This window comes from Homalodisca vitripennis, chromosome 1 (assembly GCF_021130785.1).
Source record: "Homalodisca vitripennis isolate AUS2020 chromosome 1, UT_GWSS_2.1, whole genome shotgun sequence".
NCBI lineage: Eukaryota > Metazoa > Arthropoda > Insecta > Hemiptera > Cicadellidae > Homalodisca > Homalodisca vitripennis.
This window is the reverse complement of record NC_060207.1, coordinates 179,248,942-179,276,021: the sequence shown is the minus strand read 5'-3', so window position 1 is coordinate 179,276,021 and position 27,080 is coordinate 179,248,942. Positions and strand designations below refer to the sequence as shown.

General features: G+C 33.6%; 1 protein-coding gene and 1 long non-coding RNA gene across 4 annotated transcripts; one reads left to right on the top strand and one right to left on the bottom strand.

The window, feature by feature from the left end:
• Positions 1–198: 198 nt before the first annotated feature.
• LOC124352798 (pentatricopeptide repeat-containing protein 1, mitochondrial) lies at positions 199–27,080 on the top strand. Of its 3 annotated transcripts, none has more exons than XM_046802475.1 (12): positions 199–317; positions 2,004–2,479; positions 2,754–2,894; positions 3,036–3,207; positions 5,104–5,252; positions 8,182–8,322; positions 9,302–9,468; positions 12,118–12,241; positions 19,686–19,790; positions 19,931–20,061; positions 23,184–23,358; positions 26,839–27,080. In XM_046802475.1, exons 2-12 carry the CDS (start codon positions 2,048–2,050, stop codon positions 27,025–27,027), a joined length of 1,926 nt encoding a protein of 641 aa, XP_046658431.1. In that variant the 5' UTR covers positions 199–317; positions 2,004–2,047; the 3' UTR covers positions 27,028–27,080. The 3 variants fall into 3 exon arrangements, with proteins under 3 accessions (XP_046658431.1, XP_046658432.1, XP_046658430.1); XM_046802476.1 differs by lacking the exon at positions 199–317 and adding an exon at positions 545–757 and having other exon boundaries at positions 23,184–23,256; XM_046802474.1 differs by lacking the exon at positions 199–317 and adding an exon at positions 579–757.
• LOC124352799 lies at positions 7,110–13,909 on the bottom strand. The gene is made up of 3 exons (XR_006921538.1): positions 13,584–13,909; positions 12,072–12,266; positions 7,110–8,331 (listed from the first exon to the last, which is right to left on the bottom strand). It is a non-coding gene; the product is annotated as an uncharacterized LOC124352799 (long non-coding RNA).

Genomic DNA, 27,080 nt, shown 5'->3' with positions numbered 1-27,080 from the left:
GTTTTTATCCTGGCAAAAAACACAACATACCGAAACCTTAGTCCTCATATAATCCTTATTGGATACATCTTGTGTTACTGACTCACTACATAAATCACTATGCTGTAGTGTAATTAAGGTTAATATTGATTGAGTTTTACAACTACCAAACCCGTATAAAACAGTTTTCTATGGATTCTATGGTCAATTGTATGGGGTATGTGTTTTTATTTTTCAGGGAAACGTATTTTTCAATATTTGATCATCGTTTTAATATGGGAAGAATGATCATCAAGAAGGATGGCCCTTGAATACAAGAAAAAATGCTCTTTTAATAGGTATACCTTTTTAAATACTGCCCTTGCAGTATTTATAAAATCATTTCCTCCATTTTAACTATAAAAAAAACAGTTACAAATTAATTTTCGTTGATAAACACATAATTATTTATTAAAATTGCTTTTTAATGAATAATTTTGTTTAATTACTTATATTGAGGTGTTAGTCAGTAAAGCAAATCAACTAACTGCCAAATTTAATACAGAATAATGTAATTCATATTTTATTGGTTGAAATACAGCGGAACAAGTTAATAAAAATTACAAAGTAATCACAAGACGAGGAACAGCGAGGCATAATGGCAAAAGATATAACCTGTATTTGTACAAATAGAAGCAAATGTTTTGGTTTGATTGAGGTTATGTTGACTGTACAAGTTAGGTTATAATATAATTTATCATTGTTTATTTCGCAACAGCAATAATTTCATTTTTAACTGGTTTGTATTAAATTAAGCTAGTAATATTAATCCACTTTACATTTTACGTTGTTGAAATCGCATTATAATTTTACTAACATGATTTTTTTACCTATCTGGTAGTAAGTTTCGTAAGCTGAGTTTTAGACCTTACTTTGTGTCAAAATATAAATCTATCATTTATTTGTAACTCAAACTTTTTATGTTAGCACTTATTATTTTTGAAGTACTTTGGTTGATGTAGTTGTTGACCAAAGTATAAACTAGGCCTACTTACATAGTAACGAATAACTCCTGTTTACTATTATAGACATTTTCATTTTAATGAGACAAGTACAAAAAGCTTTAACTCCACTCTCTTTTTCATGTTGTTTGGAGGGGTTTAACAAAATAATAGGGGGGGGGGGGACGAAAAATAGTTTGTATAATAGACATAGAAACACGATTTTTAAAATTTGCTCAACATTTTATAAGTTTTAAGTTGGGATGAGTCTTTAGTGCTCGCCAAAAAAGGGGAGGTCAACAAGGTTAAATGCATCTGATTTTTATTAAAAGACAGAAACGAACGTATATTGTCTACATCCTGAATAGGCAACAATAATTCTACATGTCACTTTTGTTACTGGACACATTATTAGTTAATATTTAAGATTTTAACGAAGAGTCACGTTTACCCAGGTGATGGTGGTGAGGTGTGTTACAATCTCAGCCAGGGGGTCTGAATCATTGTGGGCAGATCGATAATGTTCTGGAGGCAATAGATATATTTGGATTGGATTAAATCCATTCAAAACAAGGTCTGAAATATGGGTTAATAATTCTAATATCTATCACACTTGAAGTCATGAGGAGGAGATGTTAAAATTCAGGCATAGATAGGTTAAACATGGTTTTGTTGTCATAATTAGTCTTTATTTGGAGAATAATTTACATGTTTTTAATTCAAGTTTTAGCCAGAGCTAACTTGTATTTCTTGATATTACTAAATAACATTTTTACTTTTGGTTGTAGAACAATGATGCACCTTAAGCTTAAGAACACCAGACTGCGACACATTTTTATAGTAATTCTTGTCTTAAATCCATTGATTAGATCATGGCTTTATTTCTCTGTGTGTTAATAAGTTTTTAATTTAAAATTATAATTTTAGTTATAATTTTTGTCTAGACTAAATATTATTGCTCAGTCATAATATTTATCATCAGGTTAATTTGTCTTAGTCTTTTTTGAATGGCATGTCCTAAATTATCTTTGTTTTCTATTTTAGTGACTATCTAGGAAGTCATCAAGTAGTGATCAAGTTATGCAGTGATGAATCCAAGTATGACCTCTCCAGTGCTTCGTAACTGTTTTTGTCTCTTGAGACATCCACGGCAACAAAGCATCCAATTTAGCAGAAGTAGATTTGACTTAGTGGCGAGTTCACGAAAGATATCTTCTGAAGAAATAAAAAAACCTAGATTTGATCAGTCCAACCGCAGAAAATTACCAGTGAACAATAGGAGCGTTACACTGAATAGAAAAGATTCTCAGATAAGTTCAGTTCTCTCATCTGACAAAAATGATCCTGACACATTCGGCACATTAAGTGAGGATTGGAAACTAGAACAACAGCTATGTGCAATGCCAGAAGAAGAGGGCGATACTGTGGAAAGAGAGTTTTTATTCAACAAAGAGGGCAAAACAAGACTGACAATCAGCCAATATGCTAAAATAATGAAAGAGTTTATCAGTCAAAAGAAGGTAGGTAGATAGCATAGCTCCCATACTAAGGTCAAGTAAACAACAGTTACTAGAGTTGTTTGTTGGATAAACAAGAGTTCATGTCAAAGCTGGGGGCTTAGGAATCAGCATAGTATTATTTAAGAATCATTCTAAAGTTAATTTGATGATAGTTATCATTAGCTCACTGAACATCATCTCCTTTAATCTTCAAAAAACTTGCATTCAAGTAGTTTATTACTTATTTGTAAGTATAAATCAAACTTATTTCTCTAACAATAATAATTTTTTACAGATCAGTCTAGCCATTGATGTGTTGGAAACTCGTATGTTGAAGGAAGACCGAGCTAAACCTGACAACTACATTTACAATTTGCTGATAACTGCTTGTGGCCAGGTTGGCTACACAAAAAAAGCATTTCATCTGTATAACATCGTAAGTAGTTGGACCTTCTACTTTCACAATTATTTTATTTGTGACTAGGATCATTTTCGTGATTTAAGTTTATTATTGTTCTAATTTATTATTATTATTCATTAGCTATTATTAACAGTGATCAAAATATTCTTGTTGCAGATGAAGAAAAGAGGGCTGAAAGTGACAGGCCACACATATACAGGATTGTTTAACGCTTGTGCCAACAGTCCTTTTCCGGAAGAAAGCATCAAGCAAGCCCTTCATTTACGTGGTATCATGATTGAAAAAGCAGTATTGATGAACCAAATCATATACCACGCTATGATTAAAGGTAAATTTCAACTCAAACTAAAAATAAATTAAATTATTCCTGTAATATTTTGTTTATTTTAATGTCTAATAATATACTATTCTAACCAAATAGACAGTAATATATGCTTATATAAGATTGTATATTATTTATAGAAGTTTTTAGTTGATAATATGAAAAACCTTAAAGTCTAATTTTTTATCTTTAATTACAGTAAAGTCCCATTATAGTTTCATTCAGAACTCTTTTTCAACTGTTGAATACACTTTGTATTGTATTATTTTTGTATGGTGCCAAATTGTATGCAATATATATTCCTTGTTGAAAATTAAATAAGAAACGAAAATAAATGCAAATAATTTATTACTGTTTTCCAAACATGCATTGCCTTCACTGAATAATCATTATAAAAAATTGAAAATTTGAGTTATCTGTTGATCTTCTTAGCTAGATCAAATCAAAAATTGTAGGAAGGTGATTGAGAGGACTGTTGGTGGACTTTGATTCTGAGTTTCACTAACAAATGTTTAAAGACTCCAATTTGGGATCTGTTCATATCTTTCATTATACTTATCCATGACAACTATATTGAACTGTGACATCTCTCAAATAATTACTTCTGTGATGTGCTTGTTCCTAAAACACTACATTTTACAACAGAATGTCATGACACATTTTGTACATGAAATTATAGACTGCCACAGAACTAAAAACTTAAAGCTTAGTAAAAACCGAACATATTGGTAAACTCAAATTGTCTTGATTTAAAACAGTATACACTGTAAAAGTGTCAATTTTCTATAAAAAGCTATACTAATAAATATATACTACTCGTATTTTATTTTATAACCTTTTTAATTTTAATAGATATGTTCTTATAGCTAAATATTTATATGCTCATTGTCAGCCGTAAGGGTTTTTTGACAAGAGAAGTTTCCTCATTTCTTTCTCAAAAGCATCCCCACTCTCCTTCTCAGCCGCTCCGACAATGCAGTGTAAATCCTGACTCCATTATAAGCAAGCTGATTTTTGAAAAACGTGGTTCTATGTTTTGGAATTCTAAGATTTAGTTCATTGCGGAGGTGGTGCTCACTACAGGCAAGTAATTTATAAATATCAGGAAAATTAAGGGTCCCAAGTACCAAGGCCAGAGGAACTCCTCTCACAACCTAAGACTCTAAGGAATTAGTCAATCTCAGAACCCACATTGTCATGGAAGGGAACTTGGACACTTTGGGACCTTCCTTTGAGATAATAAGCAATCCACGAGTACACCACTCAGATCAATATGATGCAGCTTGTGTAGAAGAAGATAAAAAATTCATTAAAAATAATACTCAGTAAAGTATTATCAACATTCAGCACTTGATTTTGCAACGTCAGATCACGTTGGACAATCTGGCATATGATCTGAAGTCAGGAAAGTACCGATTGGAAATGCACCTGGCCATCAGTCCAGGCTATAGTAGAACTCAATATAATATACAAATTCAAACTCAGATTATGTGAGTGTTTGTAAAAGTTAACTTTAACTTTGGTACTGCTTGTAACATATTTGTTGTAACCTAATCTAAACCTACTAATATCACATAACAAGTAGTAGATAGGGACATAGTGGCCTCCGGATAATACTTAAGTACCGGTACCACTATTTAATTAGTTAGTAATGAAATTGTTACCAAATGTCTATTATTTTCCCATCTGTCCAAGTAGTTACAGCATAAACTTTTTAAGGGCAAAGAACACTCAGTTCATATTTATATAAACATCAACAGACCAAGAGAGTGATCTAATTATAACAATGTGAGAAACTTTGCCTCTTATATTGTTAGTACAAGAACAAAATCCTCTAGAACTGTTTTAATAATGGTTGTGGTTATTTATAGTTAATACACTCATTTACATTTAACTTTACAGCATTTGGAAGATGTGGAGATCTGGAGACTGCTTTCATGTTAGTGGATGAAATGTTGGAGAAGAAGATCACAGTGACAGACGAGACTTTCAACTTCTTACTACAAGCTTGTATCAGTGACAAGGCTGCTGGTTTCAGGCATGCTCTACTGGTGATTTTTGAAAATTTTCTTTATAACGTTATCAGCTTTGAGTTCATCTATAATGTTTCGAATGCATTATATTAAGTCATAAGTACTGTAATAAAACATAAGAGAGGACATTTTCAACAATCACCACATGCTTACGTTCATTATTTATTAGATAGATCTATTAACAAGTGAAACCCATTATTTATCATTGGTCAGTCAGCAGAACAAGTGGTGATCTTTTATTTGCCTGACATACTTACTACATAGACATTTAGTAAACAAATTATAGTAGAGTATACTAGCAAACCTGTTGCTCAAAAATGAGTAATTTTGTTAATACATATTTTCAGATTATCACTTGCTTCTCAGATTATCAGAAGCCCATCCACCTTAGTGCTCTTGTATTCGTTATAGTTTGACACCCCTAGACTGAATGTAGCAATAGAAATATAGATCACTATAGATCACCTGCGGCTTTGCACACAATCTTAGAACCAAAGTCCTTATATTACTTATAAAAAGCAATTAAGATGAAATATGATGGGAGTCCTACAAACATTTTAAAACGTAAGTAGGAATACATCAGGTAGATATTATTTAAGTTCGTGATAAATAGTATCAGAGTTTAACTTAATTATTATATCATGTTTGGCACGTGTAGGAGCATTTCTGGTTCTAATTAATTATATACATAACGTCACATCTGAATCTGCCTTGTCATCCCGATCAAGATAACACAAATCTCAGATCACACAGGTCTCGAAAACTTACTTGGGTCATAAAGCATATATTTCCAGTCCTTGTCGTATATTTGAGGTTTAAGATATTTCCAGTACTATAGTAGAGTTCGCCTTGTTGTTCTGACGAAGAAGAAATATATATATATATATATACTTACGTAGGACCGAGATGCCTACTTTGGTTAAATAGTGCCTACTTAAGACCATTTAAATTCACTTACCTACTATGTCACAGTTTAGCTTGCCATATTGCCTCGATGAAATTTTATATTCGTTCGATTATCTAGTTCTCGTAAATCTACTTTGGTCAAAATCGTGTTGACATAGTTGAGTTTACCTTGTCCTGATGAAGAAAGTACACACATAAGTAGGACTGAAAAGCCTATTACGACCTAGGGGAGAGTCCTATCTACTTACTATGTACTTTCGGTATAAGAGGGAAATTCTTATTAAGGTTTTGCAACTTTCCAAAATAATCGTTATTAAAGTTTTGCGTTACACTTGTTTTTTGGACTGTAGCCAGGGAAAGAATGAATCTTTAAGGCATGTTAGTATTCATTTCTCTGTTTTTCCATTAGCCATTGTTAAAATGTAATATCATAATGTCAATGAAGCCCGCCAGTTTAAAGTAACTTATGTGAAAACATTCATAACTTTGTTCATTAAGGTTAGTTTTATAACAGTATAGCATTAGATGATTTTAATTTGTCGATGGCGCAATCTGGAGTAAAATTTATATATTAATGTTTTATTTACTATCTGCATTACACTACAGATCAAGCACTGTTTGATAACTTATTATTGATAAAATTAAAATGTAAACAGATGTTTCAGAAAGTTTGTCGAACTATAGCTGTCAAAATACGTTTCGTTCTTATCATAACATTCGAATGTAAACAAACCAATTTTTCAATTTGAATTGGACTTTATTTGGTGAAATGAATGTGTTATGGGTGGTAAAAAGCACTCTAAATGTTAATTCAGACCAAAAGCTATACCTGTTCCTAATTTCAGCACAATCCGTGTAGCAGTTTCAGCGTGACCTCCAACATCCAAATATCCAAACATTCAAACTTTCGCATTTATAATATTAGTGGGATTTACTATTGGATCAAAAGAGGCTATTGGATGTAGCTAATGAGTGGTCTATGTATACTTCTGTATTTGTAAATAAAGAAAAACATAGGACATATGCTTATCCTTGGATATTAATATTTGTAATAAATTACATTTTAACCCTGTAACACTTTTAGGTACACACTTAGTAAATTAAACTAGGATGTACATGTTTGTGTAATCTGTAAAATATTGGCGAGAATCACATATTAATTTAGCAAATTAAAATTTTTCATCAGCATAGATATGCAAATAATAGCCTATTATCATTTTCCCACGCTGATTTAGTATACGGAATTTGTTGTGTAGAAATTGCAGTAATACAAAAAAAAGCTTTAAGAACTATCAAAGGTTCTGCTGATAGAGTATCCTATTCGAAGAACTACAAATTATGACCATGCCAGTTATCTATATACCAGCACAATCACCCGGTAAGTGAGAAATCCGGGTTCGAGTCCCGGTAGAGCAAGTACTTTTTGTGATTCAATGTTTACTAAAATTTTAAATATATATATATCAATATATAGTTTATTGACGCTATTTCTTAGGCGTTTAAAACAACAGCTTAAGCTTGAAGCAATTGCACCATTTTTTAATTGATTTACGTTACGTTTGTCAGAAACAAGTACGTTGCTAGACGTCTCACACAACACAACAAACAAGAGTACGAACTGTTAAAACAACACTGATTATGAGAAATACAAGGTGAGCTATACAGTAGGACATGGAACAGTGAAAATAACTGAACATCTGCACCACACGCTCCTACCGGCTGCTCGTGTAATCTCAGCGTGGTGGGAATTTTGAGTTTACACTACCGTCTGAAGCTCTTTCAGTTAACCGCTTTCAGATTATCGGCTTTCATGTAATCGGTTTTCCATTGTATTTATCACTTGTGATAACTCACACGATGCATGTTCTTGAAAATTCAACATCGCTTTTGTATTTTAAAAATCACTTAATTGTCTATATGTTTGTTTGAATTATAAATAATGTAATTTTATGTTTACAATATCTTTGAAAAAAATAACTGCGTTTAGAAATGGTACAAGAAATGTGAAACAATAATATAAATATAACTGTATGACATTCAGGTTTGGTGGAAGATGATGCAAAAAGGGGTGAAGCCGAAGTTGTTCTCGTTCAACTTGCTGCTGCGCTGCAGTCGAGACTGTGGCCTGGGGGATGAGAAGAGCACTCAACAAGTGATACAAGTCATCCTGTGTTCTGGACAGGTGGGTCATCTAAATGTTCAGAAATTATTCAATATTAAGACTGTTAAAATATTAGATATAAAAGAAACAAATCACTTAAACTTAAAAATGTAGTAATACAATACAATCTCCAGTCTCTTAACATAAATAAAAACACTATGTTGTAACATTGCTCACTAATTTAATTCTTGAAGCTACATTTTAGAGTTTTCTGTTTGATAAAGACTGATAAGTAGATAAAAAATTATAAAATATATAATTCCTTATCAACAAAAGCAGTTGGGCAATTGTAATAGGAACACTATTTGACAGTAATCATATTATTAGTTATTAAATAACAAATGTACATAGTTCATGAGACCCAATTTGCACTCTGGATACACAACTAGATTTTTTTTTTAAACCAATAGAATTTTTTTTAAAGAAATTGATTGTCACCTGTGCTAGTTTTGGTAGAGGTCGAAAATAGGAGGGCGGCAAAAGTGTTAAAAATTTTGAAACAATAATTTTTCAGATCATACTTTTCTTAGCTTGACACGCATTAAAGTAACTGTCAGACACATAAATACATGTTAAAGTAGTGATGGCTAACTATACGAGTACAGACTCATAAAGTGGTAAATTTCAGTCTATTTATTTAGTTGTCTGAAGATGACATAACTATTATTTATGTTTATGACAGTTGGTTTAAAAGTGTTAAGCTAGAAAAGATATGATCTGTAAAAAAAATATTGTTTTATATTTTTAACCCATTCCAACCTCCACCAAAATTAGCACGGCTGATGGTCAACTTCCTTTTTTGGGAAAATTCCTCTATTGATTATGTTTATCAAAGAAAACCAGTTTGTGTACATATAAAGTGCATAATGGCTCGCTGATTCTAAACTAACACATTTTATGATTGAGTGAAATGGACATATAGTACCTATTTGTGAATTTTATTTAATCCATGTTGTGAAGAAAAACAACAATATATGCCCGTTGATTGTTATTTTTCCAGGAAAATATTAAAGTACCTCTCTTAAACTCCAAAACACAAGAATCTATTAATGACCGAAAACAGCTAACTGTGACGAATTCTACAGAAAGTGTACCGAACTTGATCTCTCAACGACCGACCATGGGCAGTGTGATTGCTGTGACAAACATCACTAAACCTGAACATAGGTAAGTTCTTTATACTAATATGTTTACTATTTAAACCTTTGAGTGCCAATTATTTTTTGAGTGGGTATACTGAAAAGTGCCAGGTATTTTTCCAGTGGGTGTACCTAAAAGTGCCAGCCCTTTTTCAGGCATTTTGCAAGGTTTTAGTAAAAAATTCACAGTTTGATTATTTAATAAGCTATTAACATGATTCTTGTTTATTTTTCTCTGAAAATTCATATCCTTTTCTTAGTCCATATCACTGGAAAGTGTATGCAATTGTCTGTAAATCTTGAAAAATTTATATTATTATCTTCAATAATGAGTAAGTTGTACAACTTTTAAAGAAACTATTGTTTCTGGAAGCTATGGCAACCAAAAATGTTTATATGTGAGTTTCATAATTTAAAGTTTGATCGGAAGTGTACTATAACAATTTATTTTGAAAAGAACGATTCTTCACAAACATTTCAATATGATATTATTTAAAAATATTAAAGGTTACAATTTTTAGTGACTTTTTCCCGAACGTCCGGTAAAATCGGACGTCGGCACTTTTCGGCCAACTTTTGTCGTCCAGTAAAATCGGACGTTGGCACTTTTCGGCCAACTTTTGTGGTCCGGTAAAATCGGACGTTGGCACTCAAAGGGTTAACACTGGTTCACAAGAATTCATGGAAACAGCTGACTGTGAAGAATGCTACAGAGTATAGCGAACTTGATCTTTTAATGACCAACCATGGGCATTGTAATGGCTGCAGCAATGGTCAAACATCGCCGCGATAAAAAACTTTATATAGTAATTACAATGCTTTTCGATGAAGTTAATGGTAACATTAGAAAGCGGATAAATCGTTGTATCGATTAGTATGATGTTCGGTACTTAAAAATATCGTATTTAATTGTCATTCCCATCATTACTATGCTGTTGTTTAAGTACAAATAAGTTGGTTTACATTTCTTGTTGCAAGTATGTAATCTTAATTGAAGTTATTATATAAAGTGGTATAAACATTTTTTAAAAGGTATTCTCTTTCACGGGTGTGATGTAGTAAAACAAATACTTATGTCTAGGTTAGGAGTGTCAAGTTTTTATTTTAGCAAGTTTTATTTTTAATGTTGTACTTGTCCTTGTTATTGATCAATTATTTGTTATTGCTAACTCTTGATGTGATATAATACTGTTTCATGTATGGTAATATTATTGTAATGTTAGTTGTCATGAAAAATGCTCTGTTACAAGTTTTATCAATATAAAAATAAAACTTTATGAAATGAGTCCAATCGAACCATTTAAGTCCATTTTCTGAAATTATAGAAATATATAAATAATTTTATATTTTATAATTTTGATTTAGTTCAAATATACCACTTCTGTAGACAAAAAATGTATTAAAAAGTTTCAAATGTTCAAAGAAAAACATTTTTACTTCTAAAAGTATGCATAGTAAAAAATACAGACTTTTATGAAAAAATTACATATGACAATGCATATTCAAATAACTTTACATAACTTTGCAGTATTTCTGATGTTTTTTTTATAAAATACTCTTACAACACGTAAAAATGTTGCCTACCAATAGAGGTAATTTAGTTACCAGTCCTTGGGTTAACACTACTACCCAAGTATGCTTAGTCTGCTTCTACTACAATACACAAACTGCATAATTGTCTGCATGTACCATAATACACAATCTATCTAATGATAATTTCTCAGAACTATTAGAATAATTAATCTACGAATGTTTACAAATTGTTGATAATGTCAGAAATTACAGCGTACAGCCTACAACTAAGAGCAACAACTGAAGAAAAAAACTTTGAAATAGCCTAATTTGAGACAAAAAATAAATTGTCTATTGAAGAACAGGAATAATACTATCTGTAGTATGTTATATAAACATGTAATGCTAATGTCACATTAAAAACCTCTGATAATAAAACTAACATGGCGACCTGGATAAGGAATAATCAATATTCACAAAGCAAATTTGCAATCAACACAAAATATTATGGAAAAGTTAATAGTAAAATGTTACAGCACTGTATATTATGTGTAATGTTGCATATGTTTCTAATAACTATTATGCTGGAAGCAGCAACTAGCCACGTTCACTTAACGCCCAAGGTGAGTCACCCCTCTACACACACTCCTTGACTTGTTACTGCACATCTATTTTATTTTTATCCACAATATATCCATGCTGATAATAAAAGCATTGTTCTGCATAATTTAACTTTCAAATATTTATTTTGCTAAATTTTTAAATTTTACTTTTTTACCAGAAATATATTTAGACACAAAGTTTAAAATATCAGAGTGCCGGATAGAAGAGGGTTTATTAACTGTAATTATTACAATTTAAACTTATTAAAAAAATGCTGCAACTTTACCTAAACAGATAATTGATAATAACCACAAATAAAATATTACAGCACCATCTTTATTTACTCTAATTGAGTCAGTTCTTAACTTTTAAATTTAATTTAGTGCTAACCGAGATAATTTTTGTTCAGATTGAATAAGCTAGAGTTAAATTAAATTGAATTGTGTTATATGGGTTATCATCAGTGAACATAAAAGACACAAATTACACAATTCCTTACAAACTCACATTAATCACATTAATCACAGATGAATAGGATGAATAGATGTTGTGTTGTGTACAGACTAATGTTGATGGGCGGCTGTAAAGGAGTACTGGAACAGATGGCCAGGTTCAAGGTCAAGCCAGATGTCAAAACCTTTACTCAGATACTGGACCAACTTCCCTCCACCCTCCAAGCCGAGCAGGTCAGTATTTTTATTAACAGTTTTTCTGAGAAATCAAGTAGTAACCAAAATTAATTTTTATTATTTTGAATATGTTTTTGATATTGTAACATTGCTGTACTCTTTGAAATCTGCATATAAAAACTGTGATACAGTCATTTGTTGGTATTTTTTCAACTTCAATAATATCAGATTTCATCATATTTATTTTTTTAATGAACTTTTTCCAAGATATTTTCAGATAGACTAAAATTTGTCGTATACTAAACGTATTGAAAATTCTCAGTAATATTAAAATAAGTATAAAATTATCTTTTACATAACTTAAAAATATATAAATTTTTAAAATATTGTTATTTTAATTGTTTTTTTATTGGTGTTATCATTAGAGGTTTGTGCAAATAAGCTGTTTCTAGTTTTGGAGCAGATTTATCAATTATTTAGCTGTGATTAGTTGAATGAGTCAAATTTTATGTAATTACTTTACATCTTACATTGCTAGCATTGTGTTATATGAATATACATTTAAAATTGTGAGTTGATGTTATTCTTATTGCGATTCTGTTTTCAAATCATGCAAAAGGGTTTAACATGGAATGTAAGATTGCATTAACCAGTACGCTGCTGACCCAGAACTATAAAAATCCTGTTAAGGAATGTGAACTTAATTAATCTTCTAAGTGATTTTTGTGAGTTCCAATGGCTCTGTATTGTACTTCTACATTACAGGAACAATCTGAATTATTTCCACTAAATACAGTGGAGTACATGTGTACTGTTGTGGACAAGTATCACAAATTCTATGTGTATCGTACACTAGACAGAACATTCTTTCAGCATGTAGCATAGCTAGTGATAATGAAGAAAAGGCTAGTCTGTTTCAGTCATACCTCCTAGCTTCATATTCGTTATCAAGCACCTGAATTCCCCACATCAACTCTGATCTGTGGATGTCCAGGACTCTAGTAAATAAAGGAGAACTGACTTAAACCTGGACAATCAACAAGAAAATCCTGATAAGGGAGTCTCTTGTTCGGTTAAGAGGGTTATGATGTCCCTCTTAATGATAAGAGGGACATCATAAATCGTAAATGCTGTCTTTTACCTTAGATTCGTTGATGAGACACAGTATGAAGACAGTTAAGCATCAGTTATGAACAATGACAGCTAGACCACCAAAAGTAAATGAGAAAGAAAAAATGTATGTTCAGTTAACTTAGTGTCAACTCAGTGATCTATGTGTCTTCATATTTGGTGGATTTTCTAAAGAATGGTGACAATAAACATCTATTAGACAGTAAATATTCTACAACTAAGTAAGAAAGTATATTTCTAGTAAGTAATTTTGTTTAGCTATACTTACATTTTCCATCTAAACTCACTTAAATGAAACAAGTTTCCATACAATGAAAAACCCACATGGTTTTGTGACAGTTTTTTGTCTGCTTGAGTGAAGAAGAATAGACACATTCAACTGATTGCAATAATATCAAAACATCAATATAATTTTTATAACTTAATGGAGCACACTTTTAAATAAATAACTTTTAAAGAAAAATTAAACTGCCATAGTAAAATAAAATAGGACTGGAACAAAAAGGAAATACTACGTTAGTCAGTTGGAGATCAGATAGTGACGTATTGGAACACCTGTGCAAACCAGTGTAGATCACATCCAACAATCTGACAATCAGGATGGCCTTGACTGACCTTGTCCTGTTACCTAACTGATAAGACTATCTGACTTATTACTCACACACTGGTCTCATAAATCATTGCCTGGAGGACCTATCCGCTCTTACCATGAACTCCCACTTTGAGTGATTTGTTTGGTAATATTCATCTGAGACACTACACCACTATCACACTTATGTGACTGCTGACACATTAAAGTGACTGTCAGTCTGTGTGCACTGGCAGACAAGTACTGCCTGAGGGCAACCTTAAACCTTAACGAATTACATTTATAACATCCAGACAAGTTGTAATTTAACAACTGCATATCTTCTCATAACCAGACATCTGTATTCAAATGTCTGTCAACTGTAGACAAAGCTAAACAACTGCACACAGCTATATAACCAGACACCTGTCATAAACTGCTTGGCTGGTTTAGAGATCAATAAATACTATACATAACTAATTGATAATACATAGATATAAGCCAAGACATAGCCCACATAAGCCATATATATATATACAAAACTAATGACTATGGACACCAACAATATGTCAGCACACACTTTGTACTCAGTAGGCAGCTTAGTATTTGCTAAAATAAAAGGTTATCCCTATTGGCCAGCTGTAATCAAAGAAATAAAAAAAATCGAAAAAAATATAAAGTACCAAGTCACTTTTTTTGGTGATAATACTACTGCCTTTGTCAAACTGAACGAAATATGTCAGTATTCGGAGTATAAAAAAATTCATGGCAAAATCAAACCTGACAATTTTAAAAATGAAAAATTTAACGAGGCCCTAAAACTGGCTGAAATTGCCTCAAAAAAACCTATAAACAGCAGCCCACTGGAGAATGAAACAGAAGACTCTCATCCCTGTACTTTTAAGCAAAAAACTAATAAAAATTTAACAGGAAATTTGGGCACTTTCAACAACTCCATTGTGGAACTTGAAAATAGCCTCATTGAAAGTAATCTCTTAGAAGATTCGAGTAACGATGACCATAAATTACAGATGGCTGCGAAAATTGGATCAGCCCTGTTAGAAGAAAATAATGTCCTAAAAGAAGCAAAGTTTAAACTAGAAACCAGATTATTGATAATGGAATCAAAGTTAGGGGAAATGGAAACCAATGAAAGAAAGTACATTGACAAAGTTGAATTGCTACTACAACAGACTGCTGAATTACAGGATCGACTTGAAGAAGAGAAGAAACTCCGTCAAGAAACACAAGCTATCTCTGAGGAGCAGGACCTTGAACTATGCCAACTCATCAACAATCAATCAAAAACAATAGACGAACAGAAAAATACAATTCTTACTCTACAAAAGAAAATTATAAGTCAGGGCGCAATAAATAAAACATACCAGAACTCATACACACAAACCAATACCCCAGTGAGTGACAACACAAAATATTCTGTAAGCTCAGCACAACTTTTGATTGACCTTGAAGAAATTAAAACTAAACTTAACCAGATGGAGGCAATGCTCAGGTTTCTGAAGACTGATTTGAGCCAGGAAAATAAATTGTCCACTGCAATGCAAAATAGCCAATCTCTTAAGAAAATAAAATGTACAGACAGAAAAACTAATGTTTATAGTGTCTCTCTCCAAGCTGCCAAATACGCACAAGTATATCAGAAAGAGGTGACTGGGACACCTGAGTCGATTCTATTCATGACTCCCACAACAACCTCGGCTGAGGAGACTGACTCCGAGACACACATACCTACCACGGCTGAGACACCTGTGATTACCGCAGCAGAAAAGACTATGAACATTACAACAAATAGTTCTGAAAAAACCTCAGTAAAGACTACTTGGAATACCCTGACTGACACAAACATGGCTACTGCGGCTGAGAAAATTACGACTGCAGGATCCAAGACATCGCCTACTACCGCAGCTGAAAAGCGCATGTCTACCGTGGCTGAAACGAACCTAAACTGTAGCTCTCCATTTCAATCCTCTCAAGTTTCCCCCTCAGGGGAAAAAAAAACCACCCCATACATCCACAAAACTAAAGGATGGTGAAACATACCAAGATTTCTTCAACAAAAATATTGACAAGGCCAGGAAACTGCGGAATGAAATACTTACTGCCTCAAAACAAACCATAACGCCGGTAACAAAACCTGTTCATCAAACTCCAAATAGAACTACTACAAAACTAACTAAGAAACCTTTTTTAGCCCTTCGCCAGTGGAAAGAATACAGATACAAAACAAGAAAATTTCACAACTCACACCACCACAGAAAATACAACGGAGAAATAGTAAAAGGGATATAGAAGTACTGAGAGTATTCCATCAAAATGTAGATAGAATATCGAACAAGGTAGATATACTAAACGACACTCTACAACAAATTATGAATCCCGATGTGCTGGTACTTACTGAACATGGCCTAAACAAAAATAAATTGAAGGAAACAAGACTAGACGGCTATGTCCTTATGGAGAGCTTCAGTAGAGAGAATCACCTCAAAGGAGGGACAGCCATCTATGTTAGGGAAGATCTAGCAGGTAGCACATCCAACTTAAACATAGCAGACTGGAGCACTGAGCTTATATGTGAAGTGGCAGGAATAAAAATCACCATAGACAAGACAGACTACCACATCATTGGGGTGTACAGACCTGAAGGAGACTTTACCACAGCAGCAGATACCCTGTCAAATGTATTGGAGGAAATTCCAACATGGAAGAGCCCAGTAATAGTAATGGGAGACATTAATGTTGACTGTCTAGGCACTGGCCCGAAACAATCAATCTTAAATGATACACTTACCAGTTACAACATTATCAGGCTAAACCTACCACCAACCAGGATTACAGACCACAGCTCCACTTCAATAGACATGATCTGCACAAATCAACCGGACTCCAAAATAAGAGCTACAGTAATACAAGCTTATGTCTCAGATCACACAGGCCAGCTATGCAGCATCTATGATAAAGATAAGTCCCAACCACCCACAACAGTAATAGAGGGAAGACAATTCAGTAACAGGAATATACTGCTGCTGAAACACCTCCTACAAAAGGAAACCTGGGAAGATGTAAACGGACAAGAGTCTGTTGAATCCTCTTACGACTGTTTCATAGAAACCCTCACATATAACTTAAATATAGCATGCCCCAATATCAGAAAACAAATCTCACAAAAACGAAAGCCTCAGATACATGACTATGAACTAAAGCTGAAGAGAGACAGCTTCCTCAAAGCCAAAGAAACCTATACTCTTACGGGGAGCGAGCAAAATAAGATCGACGCTAATACAAGGAAAAAAGAATACGATCTCCACCTAAAAAATGTAAGAAAACAAAGAGCAGCAGATTTTGTTAAAGACTCAGACAACAAATCTAAAGCTATGTGGAAATTAATCAATAAAGAAAGGTCAAATAACAGCTGTGGAAATGAACTGTACAAACTACATGTTAATGGGAGAACAATAGAAAACCCAGCTACGATCACTGACCATTTGAACTCATTCTTTGTGAATATAGCCAACAATACCTTGGCAAATATTGAAAGACCTGACGTAGAAGTACCACACACACTAGATGACTCAATACTTGGTAGCCTCTTCTTCTGGCCAACTGACAACCAGGAAGTGAGCAAGATAATAAAGACAATGAAAACAAAACACTCCGCTGGTCCAGACGAGATATCTCCAGCAATAGTGAAAAAATGTGAGGAAGAATTGGTACAGCCACTAGTTAACATAATGAACAAATCGCTAGAGCAAGGTATTTTCCCCGCAAAACTCAAGCTAGCCAGAGTGTACCCGAAACTCAAAAATGGAGACCCTACCGATCAGGGGAACTACAGACCAATATCCTTACTATCTACTTTCTCTAAGATCTTAGAGAAAATTGTATTGACCAGACTTCTACATCACTTCACCATAAACAACATTCACATGAAGGGACAACATGGTTTTACAGCGGGGCACTCCACAACCTCCGCGATTGCCAGCCTCGTTGAATTCATTATCCAAGCTACAGAAGAAGGAAACTCAACATCAGCAATTTTCCTAGACTACAGTAAGGCTTTTGACTGTATCAACCATGAGATGTTACTAAGTAAACTGAATAAACTGGGAGTCAGAGGCCTAACTGCCAAATGGTTCAAAAGCTACCTACAAGGAAGGAACCAAACAGTTGAAATAACTAGAACTGCAGATGGTGTAAAAAAGAAAATCAAGTCAAAACCATTGCCCATACAGAGAGGAGTCCCACAAGGATCAGTCCTGGGACCTGTTCTCTACATCATCTTTGTCAATGACCTCCCAGACTACCTAAATAATCTCTGCTCAACACTAATGTATGCGGATGATACAGTGCTTTTACTGAAAAACAGAACACCTGCACACATTGAGGTTGGGTCATACATTGCTGTCAATATGGCACAACAATACTGTGAGAGAAATGACCTAATATTAAATGAAAAAAAGAGCCAGCAGCTAATCATTGGAAGAGCAAAAGAAGAGGTATGCGTGCTACCAGACCTAGAACAAATTGGAAAAGTTAAGTACCTTGGGGTCACAATTGACGACAAATTAACATGGACTGACCATATAAAAAACCTATGCAGCAAACTTAGCTCTGCCCTATATGTACTGAGGAGACTCACTCACATCTGCAATCAAGACATGGCGAAGACTGCTTATTATGCCGTCTTCGAATCGCACCTCAGGTATGGGCTTGTGGTTTGGGGAGGAACCTCCAAGGCAAACCTCCAGAGAGTCCTAGTGCTCCAGAAAAGAGCTGTTCGCATCCTCACTGGTCTGGGACCCAGAGACTCCTGCCGAGAGGCCTTCAAGGAACAGAAAATCCTCACTGTAATAGACTTATATATACTGGAAACAATACTCTTTGCTGTGCGGCAAAACCCAACAAGAGGTAATGAAACTCACAATCACAACACAAGAACAGCAAATAACTTTACCTTGCCAATACATCGACTAGCAATGTTTGAAAAGCAACCCACATATGTAGGCTCTAATTTCTGGAACATCCTACCTGAAGAAGTGAAGAAAGGAAAGACGCTGAAAATGATCTCACGCTGGCTCCTCGACCGTCCCTACTACACAGTGGAAGAATTCAAAAACTGGAGGAGGGACCCTCAACCGTGGACTGACTAAAATCATGCCAGAAACTAAGTATCACAAACACAACACTTACACCATTATAACACAAACACTATTTTTTGACTTTTAATCTGTTCTCAAGGAATATGACTAATAAATGGTTTCTGATTCTGATTCTGATGAAGGTTTTATTTGATTTTGAGTAAATACAAATGGCATATTGTGTATGAGAAATGTGTATTTGCGTACAATTTAAGGAGTTGAAAGGCATAATAGTCAAGTTATCAATTTATTTAATATTACTAAGCTTATTAATTTAAGTTTTAAGAATAGTAGAGCACTTTTATGTTTGATTTTTGTGTGTAAGAAACACCCTAACACAAGATTTGTTTAATTTATTAGCCTTAAAGTAGTATTCAACATTAATTTACTGGAAGTAAAAGTGTGTAATAAACATAAATTTATTGTTTGAAATAATTACTTTTAATTTTAATAAAAGTTTTATTAGTTTTTTTTTTATATTTCATTGTCATTTTCCATCTATTCACTGTAGTGTTTGATGTGGTATTAACTGTTGGATTATATTCAGAAATTTGTGTTACTAATTTTATACTATATTTACGGAAGTATTATAAGTAAAGTGATTATTTGAACTCGGATTTTAAACTGTTAATGAATATTGTTCCAGGAACTCCTAACAGCTATGAGTGAAACTGGAGTTTCTGTTGATGTGGACTTCTGTAATATGTTGATAAGAAAGAGGTGTCTCCGCGGTGACTATGAGAATGCCAAGGTGTGTTATTAGCTTTAAAATATCTAATATTAAATAACTCCAAAATGGTTATTAATCTGTTTGCACTACATTTTTCTATTGTAATATAAAAATAAATTGCCCTCCGTTCTAACTTGTATCTTGCCTGTATGTTATAACAGAGTGTGCTGAAGATGATCAATGATAGAAATCTGAGGCCAGACATGATGACGTTTGGAGTTCTAGCAATGACTTGTCAGACCCAAACATTAGCTCTGCAGCTGTTAGAAGATATCAACAACCTTGGCCTAAGGTTAGTGCTGAGTAACAATATCAGATCTGGCACAGATGACATTGTATCTTGTCGAAATGATATGTTATATGACCTATGTTCATAAAGTAATGGGCATTTTATTTTTGTTGTTTATATTTATTTGTTTGCATAAATGTTGTCATCTTCAAAAAAGTCTTCATTAGATATTATGTACTTGTGACAGGGATTCTTCCAATCCTTGAAACACTTTTCAATCTTGATCTTGGGGGTGCCTTTACCTCTTTTTAGTGATCCACTTTTAATGTCACCTATGCTTGTTTTACACCTTCCCTTCTCCAGGAACTGATGGCCCTTTAAGGTTCTTTTTATTTTTGGGTTCTCTCTATAAGTCACATGGAGCCATGTCTGGATAATGTGAGGGCTGGGGCATCGTTACAGTACTGTTCGAACTTTTAAGTAGTACTCCTTATTGACCTTGTGTCAAGAATTCACAATGCACTATGCCATTAAAATCGAAGATAGCAGTGAGCATGGGACGAACACACAGAAGAAGCTTCATGTTCGAATGTACTTGTCAAGCCTTTTTTGGTCTTGGCAACCCAGAATGCCTCCACTGGGATGATTGAGCTTTAGTTTCGACATCATATTCGTAAATCTATGTTTTTTTACCTATTATAACATGTTTCAGTAATTATACATTGTCGTTTACTTCATTTAGTGACTCCTGAGCAACTTCCATTCGCTGCTGTTTTTGTTCAACATTCAACAATTTTGGAAAAAATTTTACTGCCACACGTTTCATACCAAAACATTTGAAAAAATGTCATTACATAAGCCAGTTGATGTGCCAACATCATCTACGATTTCTCTGATCTTAAAACAGCGATCGTTCATAACCATTTCTTCCACTTTTTTCATGGGTTGTTGATGTGCTTGGCCATATGGGGGATTCATCATCTTCAATATCTTGATGATCATCTTTGTAATATCTATATCACTCCAAAACTCTTGTTTTACTGATATCAGACTCACCACCGCCTTTGTTAACATTTCCCACACTTTGTTAAAACTTATTTCATTTTTATACAAAACTTAATACAAATTCTTTTTACCATTTTTTTTTTTAAGAAATGAAAATTGCTGAATTCATGAAAAACGTCTAACCTTAGCAGCTCCTACTGGAAAAATAAACAATGAATCCATTTTATTATACTTTAGCAGCATGAGTACCAACAAAATAAAACAAAACTTGACAATCAGACTCTACAAATCAGTGAAACTTGCAAAAAATTCCCATTACTTTTTCAACGCACCTCATATAATCCTTTGACGAGTACACTAAAGTATATCCAAATGAGTGAGCCCAGCATTTGCCGTTCAGTCTTGTATGACGACATACAGCAATTGTTGTTGGCTGTTACGCTGGGTACTAATGATTTTTCTACATATTGTGTTGTGACATCTGGCAGAGTTTTTTTTAACTCTTTCAGTTATTTTGGTTGTGTTTGTTTTTGTGTGAATTCTAGTTCTGTATGTTGTTCTTTAGCATTAATGTGGAGACCTAGTTTATGTGTTTCTGAAGTAGTCTGTATTTTAGCCAGTTACATATTTGGTTGCGATTGGCTTAATTCACAGTATAAGCTTAAATTTGCACACTCTACTCAGTAATTATTAAGGACTAGCAGTTGGATTCTTTTGAACTTTTCATTTATCTTAACATTTTATTTGAAAACCCATGAATTCCCAATTTTTTATTTGGCTCTTTATTTGCTGGTGTTTTGAATGAATAAATAATTTAAGTATGATGAAAACATTGAACTTGCTTTAACATTCATTAACACTTTGAGTGCTGGCCCTAAATGACATGTAACTCTGTAGAATGCTGGGCGTTTTTGGTGGTTTTCAAAAATTTATTTAAAAAAAAGTATTTAAGGTATGAGAAAAATACTTACATCCCTTATTTCACCTTACTTTCGTCTTTCTTTTAACGTGAGATTGTTAGTGGTTTTTTAAAAAACTACACATCAAAAATGTTTTTTAAAAACATATATTTTTGGAAAAAAAATTATTTTTTGAGACAGTTTTTTATCTAACTTACTAAACTAAGCATATATACAATTATTTACAATGACCCATTTACAAATATAAACTGTCCTTTGAATAATACAAATCATGTTTTTATGTTTTGTAGTTTTTTGACAAAAAACTATGTCGTCATATTGATGCGTCGGCATCACTTTCGCTGTCAGCACTGTTTTCAGCATCTGTAACATAATAATATACTATGTAAAATATGAATATATTTTCATTTTATTCATAAGAATAAAATATTAGTTGAATAAAGTTAATTTATTATAATACAAATTATAGTTTGATTCACGAAAACAATAACATAACCAAACTTTTAGACTGATGTTTATATGATAAATAGACTTACTTATTCTTACCTGAAGTATGTGTCTAATCTTCTTCCATTAAATCAGGATCAATGTCAGAATCGTCAAAAATACTATCTACACCAATAAAACTATCTTCATCTAATACATCACTGATCGCAACGTCGTTCAAGCTGCGAGAAGCCATGATTGCGACATCGACTGCCGGCTGCAACGAACGTCACGTCAGCGTAAACAACGCGACCAAAGTTGCTTTGTCATTAAGCTCATACAATACATCTGACGCTTTCTAGCGGTGAATTGTGTTATTAAAAACCCAAATAACATTGTAGAGTAGGCAAAACCCGTTTAAATACGGACTATGTAATATAATACCAATTGCAATGACAACCACGTAAAACTACGGGATTAGCATTCTTCGGAAGTTTCGCCGTTCCGTAAAATTACGGGATTAGCACTCTAAGTGTTAAATAACCTTTATTTTACTTTTTAAAAAATTAGATTTATGTGTATCTTACCCAAAGGGATACGTGACAGTCTACATTTTGTAAGTAATTATGCCTAACATTGTGCACTGAACAAATTTAATGTTTTTCTTTTGTATGTCATACAATCACTTAGGAATAATTCCTGTGCATGTTGAGTAATAAATATACAACTTCTGTATTTTTAGACTAGTAATAATATTTTCTCATAGTGCTAAGTAACACCCATTCTAAAGGTAACATCTGGATTACTTGACTCAAGTTTCTGTTTTCATTCCAGGCCGAATGTTGAGATACTTGGAACATTATTGAAGAATGCGTGCTATCTCAGAGACTGTGCCTTTGTGATGGAGGTAATGAAAGCCTTAGAGAATGAAGACTTGAAACCAAATGAACAATTTTTAAAACACCTTGAAAACTTCTTCAGATTTGCTTCAAAAGTAATGAGTAATCAGGTACTATCTTTATTGTGAATGATTTACATTACTCTGAAAAGTACTTAGTTCAAATGTTCCTAATTTGAAATTGTGAGTAATTCAAACATATCCCTCTGACCTAGACATTTAACATTATCTATACTATTATATACAAATCTAATGGTGTCTATCTGTGTGTGTTAGTCAATCATGTAAAAACTATTGGACAGATTGTACTGAAATTTTACGTTGACATTCTTAGGGTCCCTAGTTAACATAACATGTAGCTCTATTCTTATTAAGTAATTTGCAAAAACTCCCATCTTTGTCTCTAAAGTTGCATTACAGCAAACAAATATCAATAATTGAAAGAGTTAAATGTAATCAGCTGTTCTGTGTAAACATTGTTTTACTACAGCACAACCATATTTTTAATTAATTTCACCACTATTTTCATTTTGTAGTCTTTTACATTAGTCTTAAAATCATAGAGTAAACTTGATGGTAAAAACACTTCTTATTTCAACCTTTCTACATGGGTTGTAGAGCACTGAGTAAAAATTATCCAGATCAGAAAATTAAAAGTTATAGTAAAAATATAAAAGTATTACTGTAAATTTTTGTAGATATTATTTACCTATGCTAAAATGCTTGGTCAATACTATGCGGATATCAAAGACAAAGTGGCTATCTAACTTTTGTAATAAATTTAAAAGTATTATAAATCCCATCTTAGTTGTTTCTTGACAGAAGTAGACTTCTCAGACCTGTGTATGTATATATATTTTCTTGATCAGGGAAACAAGGCTAAATCAACTATCACACAAAAAATACTAAGATCTTAGTTAATTACAATGGCCATAAATATACAATTTTTGACAGCTTTTCTGGATTGTGGCAACAAGGCAAACATTGGCATCGGAAATATAATTCACTCAAACCAGAAATGATAATACACGTGCAAACCCTACAAAATTGTATACAAAGCCACGAGTAACTTCTAGTGTTTAATATTAAAATTATGTGGTTAATTTGAATTTTGTTTAGTTTATTCATGGAGATATACGAGGGCTGTTTTTTAAGTAAGGGCCGTTCTCCCGTACACGGTAGTAGTTCGCGTTCCTGCCGTAACGAGCGTGCGCCCCGCCTCCCGGCATTCTTAGCGAACAACTTCATGCCAGTTGCAGCTCTGTAGCTAACCTGTATGCATTACTGTGGATCTTTAAAATGTTTAAGATTATCGAATCACCCGCCGCGTGTGAGATTCGGTCAGTGATACGATTTTTGACTGCAAGAAACATGTCGGCTGCTGACATTCACCGTCAGCTTTGTGAGGTGTATGGTGCCAAGGCAATGAGTGAAGGTAAAGTGCGGAAATGGGTCCGAGAATTTAAAGATGGCCACGAAAATGTCCACGATGAAGATTGCTCAGGCCGGCCATCTGTGATCACGGGAGATTTGATTACTGCAGTTGACGCAAAAATTCATGAGGACCGACGGTTCACAATAACCACTCTCTCTATGGAATTTCCTCAAGTGTCCAGGTCAGTACTGTACAAAATTGTGTCAGAAAACCTAAACTTTAAAAAATTGTGCTCAAGATGGGTACCCAAACTCCTCACTGAGGATCACAAAAAAAAGAGATTAAGCAGTTCTTTGACTTTCTTGACCCGCTACGACGAGGAAGGAGACGACATGTTGAGTCGAATTGTCACAGGAGATGAAACATGGGTATCCGATATCACTCCTGAATCAAAGCAACAGTCCATGGAATGGCGGCACACAACATCTCCAGTCAAAGTCAAAGCCAAGCAAACGCTGTCGCGGCGCAAAGTTATGGCAACTGTGTTCTGGGACAGGCGCGGTGTTTTGCTAGTGGACTTTATGCCGCGAGGAATGACGATTAACTCAGAAGCCTACTGCGCAACCCTGGCCAGTCTCCGACGCGCCATTCAGAACAAAAGACGCGGCATGCTGACAAAGGGAATTCTGCTCCTCCATGACAATGCAAGGCCTCACACCGCTGCTCGGACACAGGAAATGATCGACTCTTTTGGCTGGGAAGTTTTGAATCATCCGCCGTACAGCCCCGACCTTGCTCCGAGCGATTTCCACCTTTTTCGTTACTTGAAAAATCATTTTGGCGGGAAGCGCTACAATGACGACGAAGAAGTCAAGACGGCCGTGAACTCCTGGTTGTCAGAGCAGGCGGCAGATTTCTTTGAAGAGGGATTTCAAAACTTAGTTTTAAGATATGATAAGTGCCTTAACAAACAAGGCAACTATGTAGAAAAATAAAGAAAAGTATGCAAATTATGAAAATAAATGTATTTTGAAAAAAATAATTGTTGTTTATTTACAAAAAAAAAAATGGCCCTTACTTAAAAAACAGCCCTCGTACTATCATACAATATTTCTGAGCTAAAACTCCTACAATTAGACGAGGCAGCACTAAAAAAACAGTGATTGTCTTATACTGTTATTAACTCATTTCAGCAGTGTGCATGACTATACTAAGTTATATCAGTCAGGTGAGTTACATATTTACAAGAATCATCATGTCCTCTTTCCTCTTGATGTTGATTGGATTTCCAAGCCACTGCGTGATCTAAATGTACCTTTCTTAGCCACTGTGAAAGTTAAAGTCGATTCCACTAGCCCTTCGTCATAAAATCTCTCATCATTTCTTGCAAAAGGCCATTTCAAACTGATGACTAGTTTCAGGATCAAGTTTTTCAAAGCGATATGTACAAAAACAAAATTCTATATATATATATATGTGTGTGTGTGTGTAATTGCGAGAAAAATTGCACTGCACTTTATATTGGGATCAGCTTACAAAATACTCCATTTTTTAATAAAAGGAATTTTTTTATTCCAATAATTGTAGGGTTGGTATACTTGTAAGGTTTTATGATCAGTTCTTTAACAATGTGTAAATATATACAAATATCATGTGATCTACCAACCATCCAACTAAGAGAATAAAATTTCTCTTCAAACGACATTCAAAAAACGGGTTTTATTATTTATTTGATGAAAACCACAACAAAACTACTTTCTTATAATTAAGTAAAAAATGGATCGTTGCATTAAAAAAAAATTGACTCAAACTCTACACCCTGTGCTTGCTAGTCTTAAAAAATTTTCATTATAATATTTAATAACTAGAAGAAATTTCATGTAAAAAACGTTACAAAATTGGTACTATTAAGAGAACTGTGATAGTTTGATGATTTTGAGCGCAGCGTGTGAACGACTCAACCAATAATTGACTTAATCACAATGATTTGTTATTTTGATATTATGCACAACCTGTCCATTTAATCTTTGCTGTATCTCTTATGGTTTCTAAGATCCCTTTAGTGTGCATACAATTTAAAACATTCATCATTTAAATCTTATTAATTTAGCATGGGTTTGGTTAGAATTGGAACCTGTTTGGTTTTATTTTAATAAACCTTGTGTATTAGTTGTAGTAAACAATAACGGTAAAATTCCATAACTTTCATTTTCCAGATAACTGATGATTCAGGAAAACTGAACCAAAATGACTTCTTCAAGTTCCGGGAGTACTACAAGAGTTGGCGACAAAAGACATTCATGGAGACTCCACCCCACCCTTGGGACCAGTTCCAAGAAGTGAAGCCAGAACCTGAAGACACAGAACTCTTGAGCCTAGGGAAAGTTAAATATAAAAAATGGTGATAAGTGTGTTATATTGTACATTGTACTGTAAAATAAATTAGAAGTTCCATTAA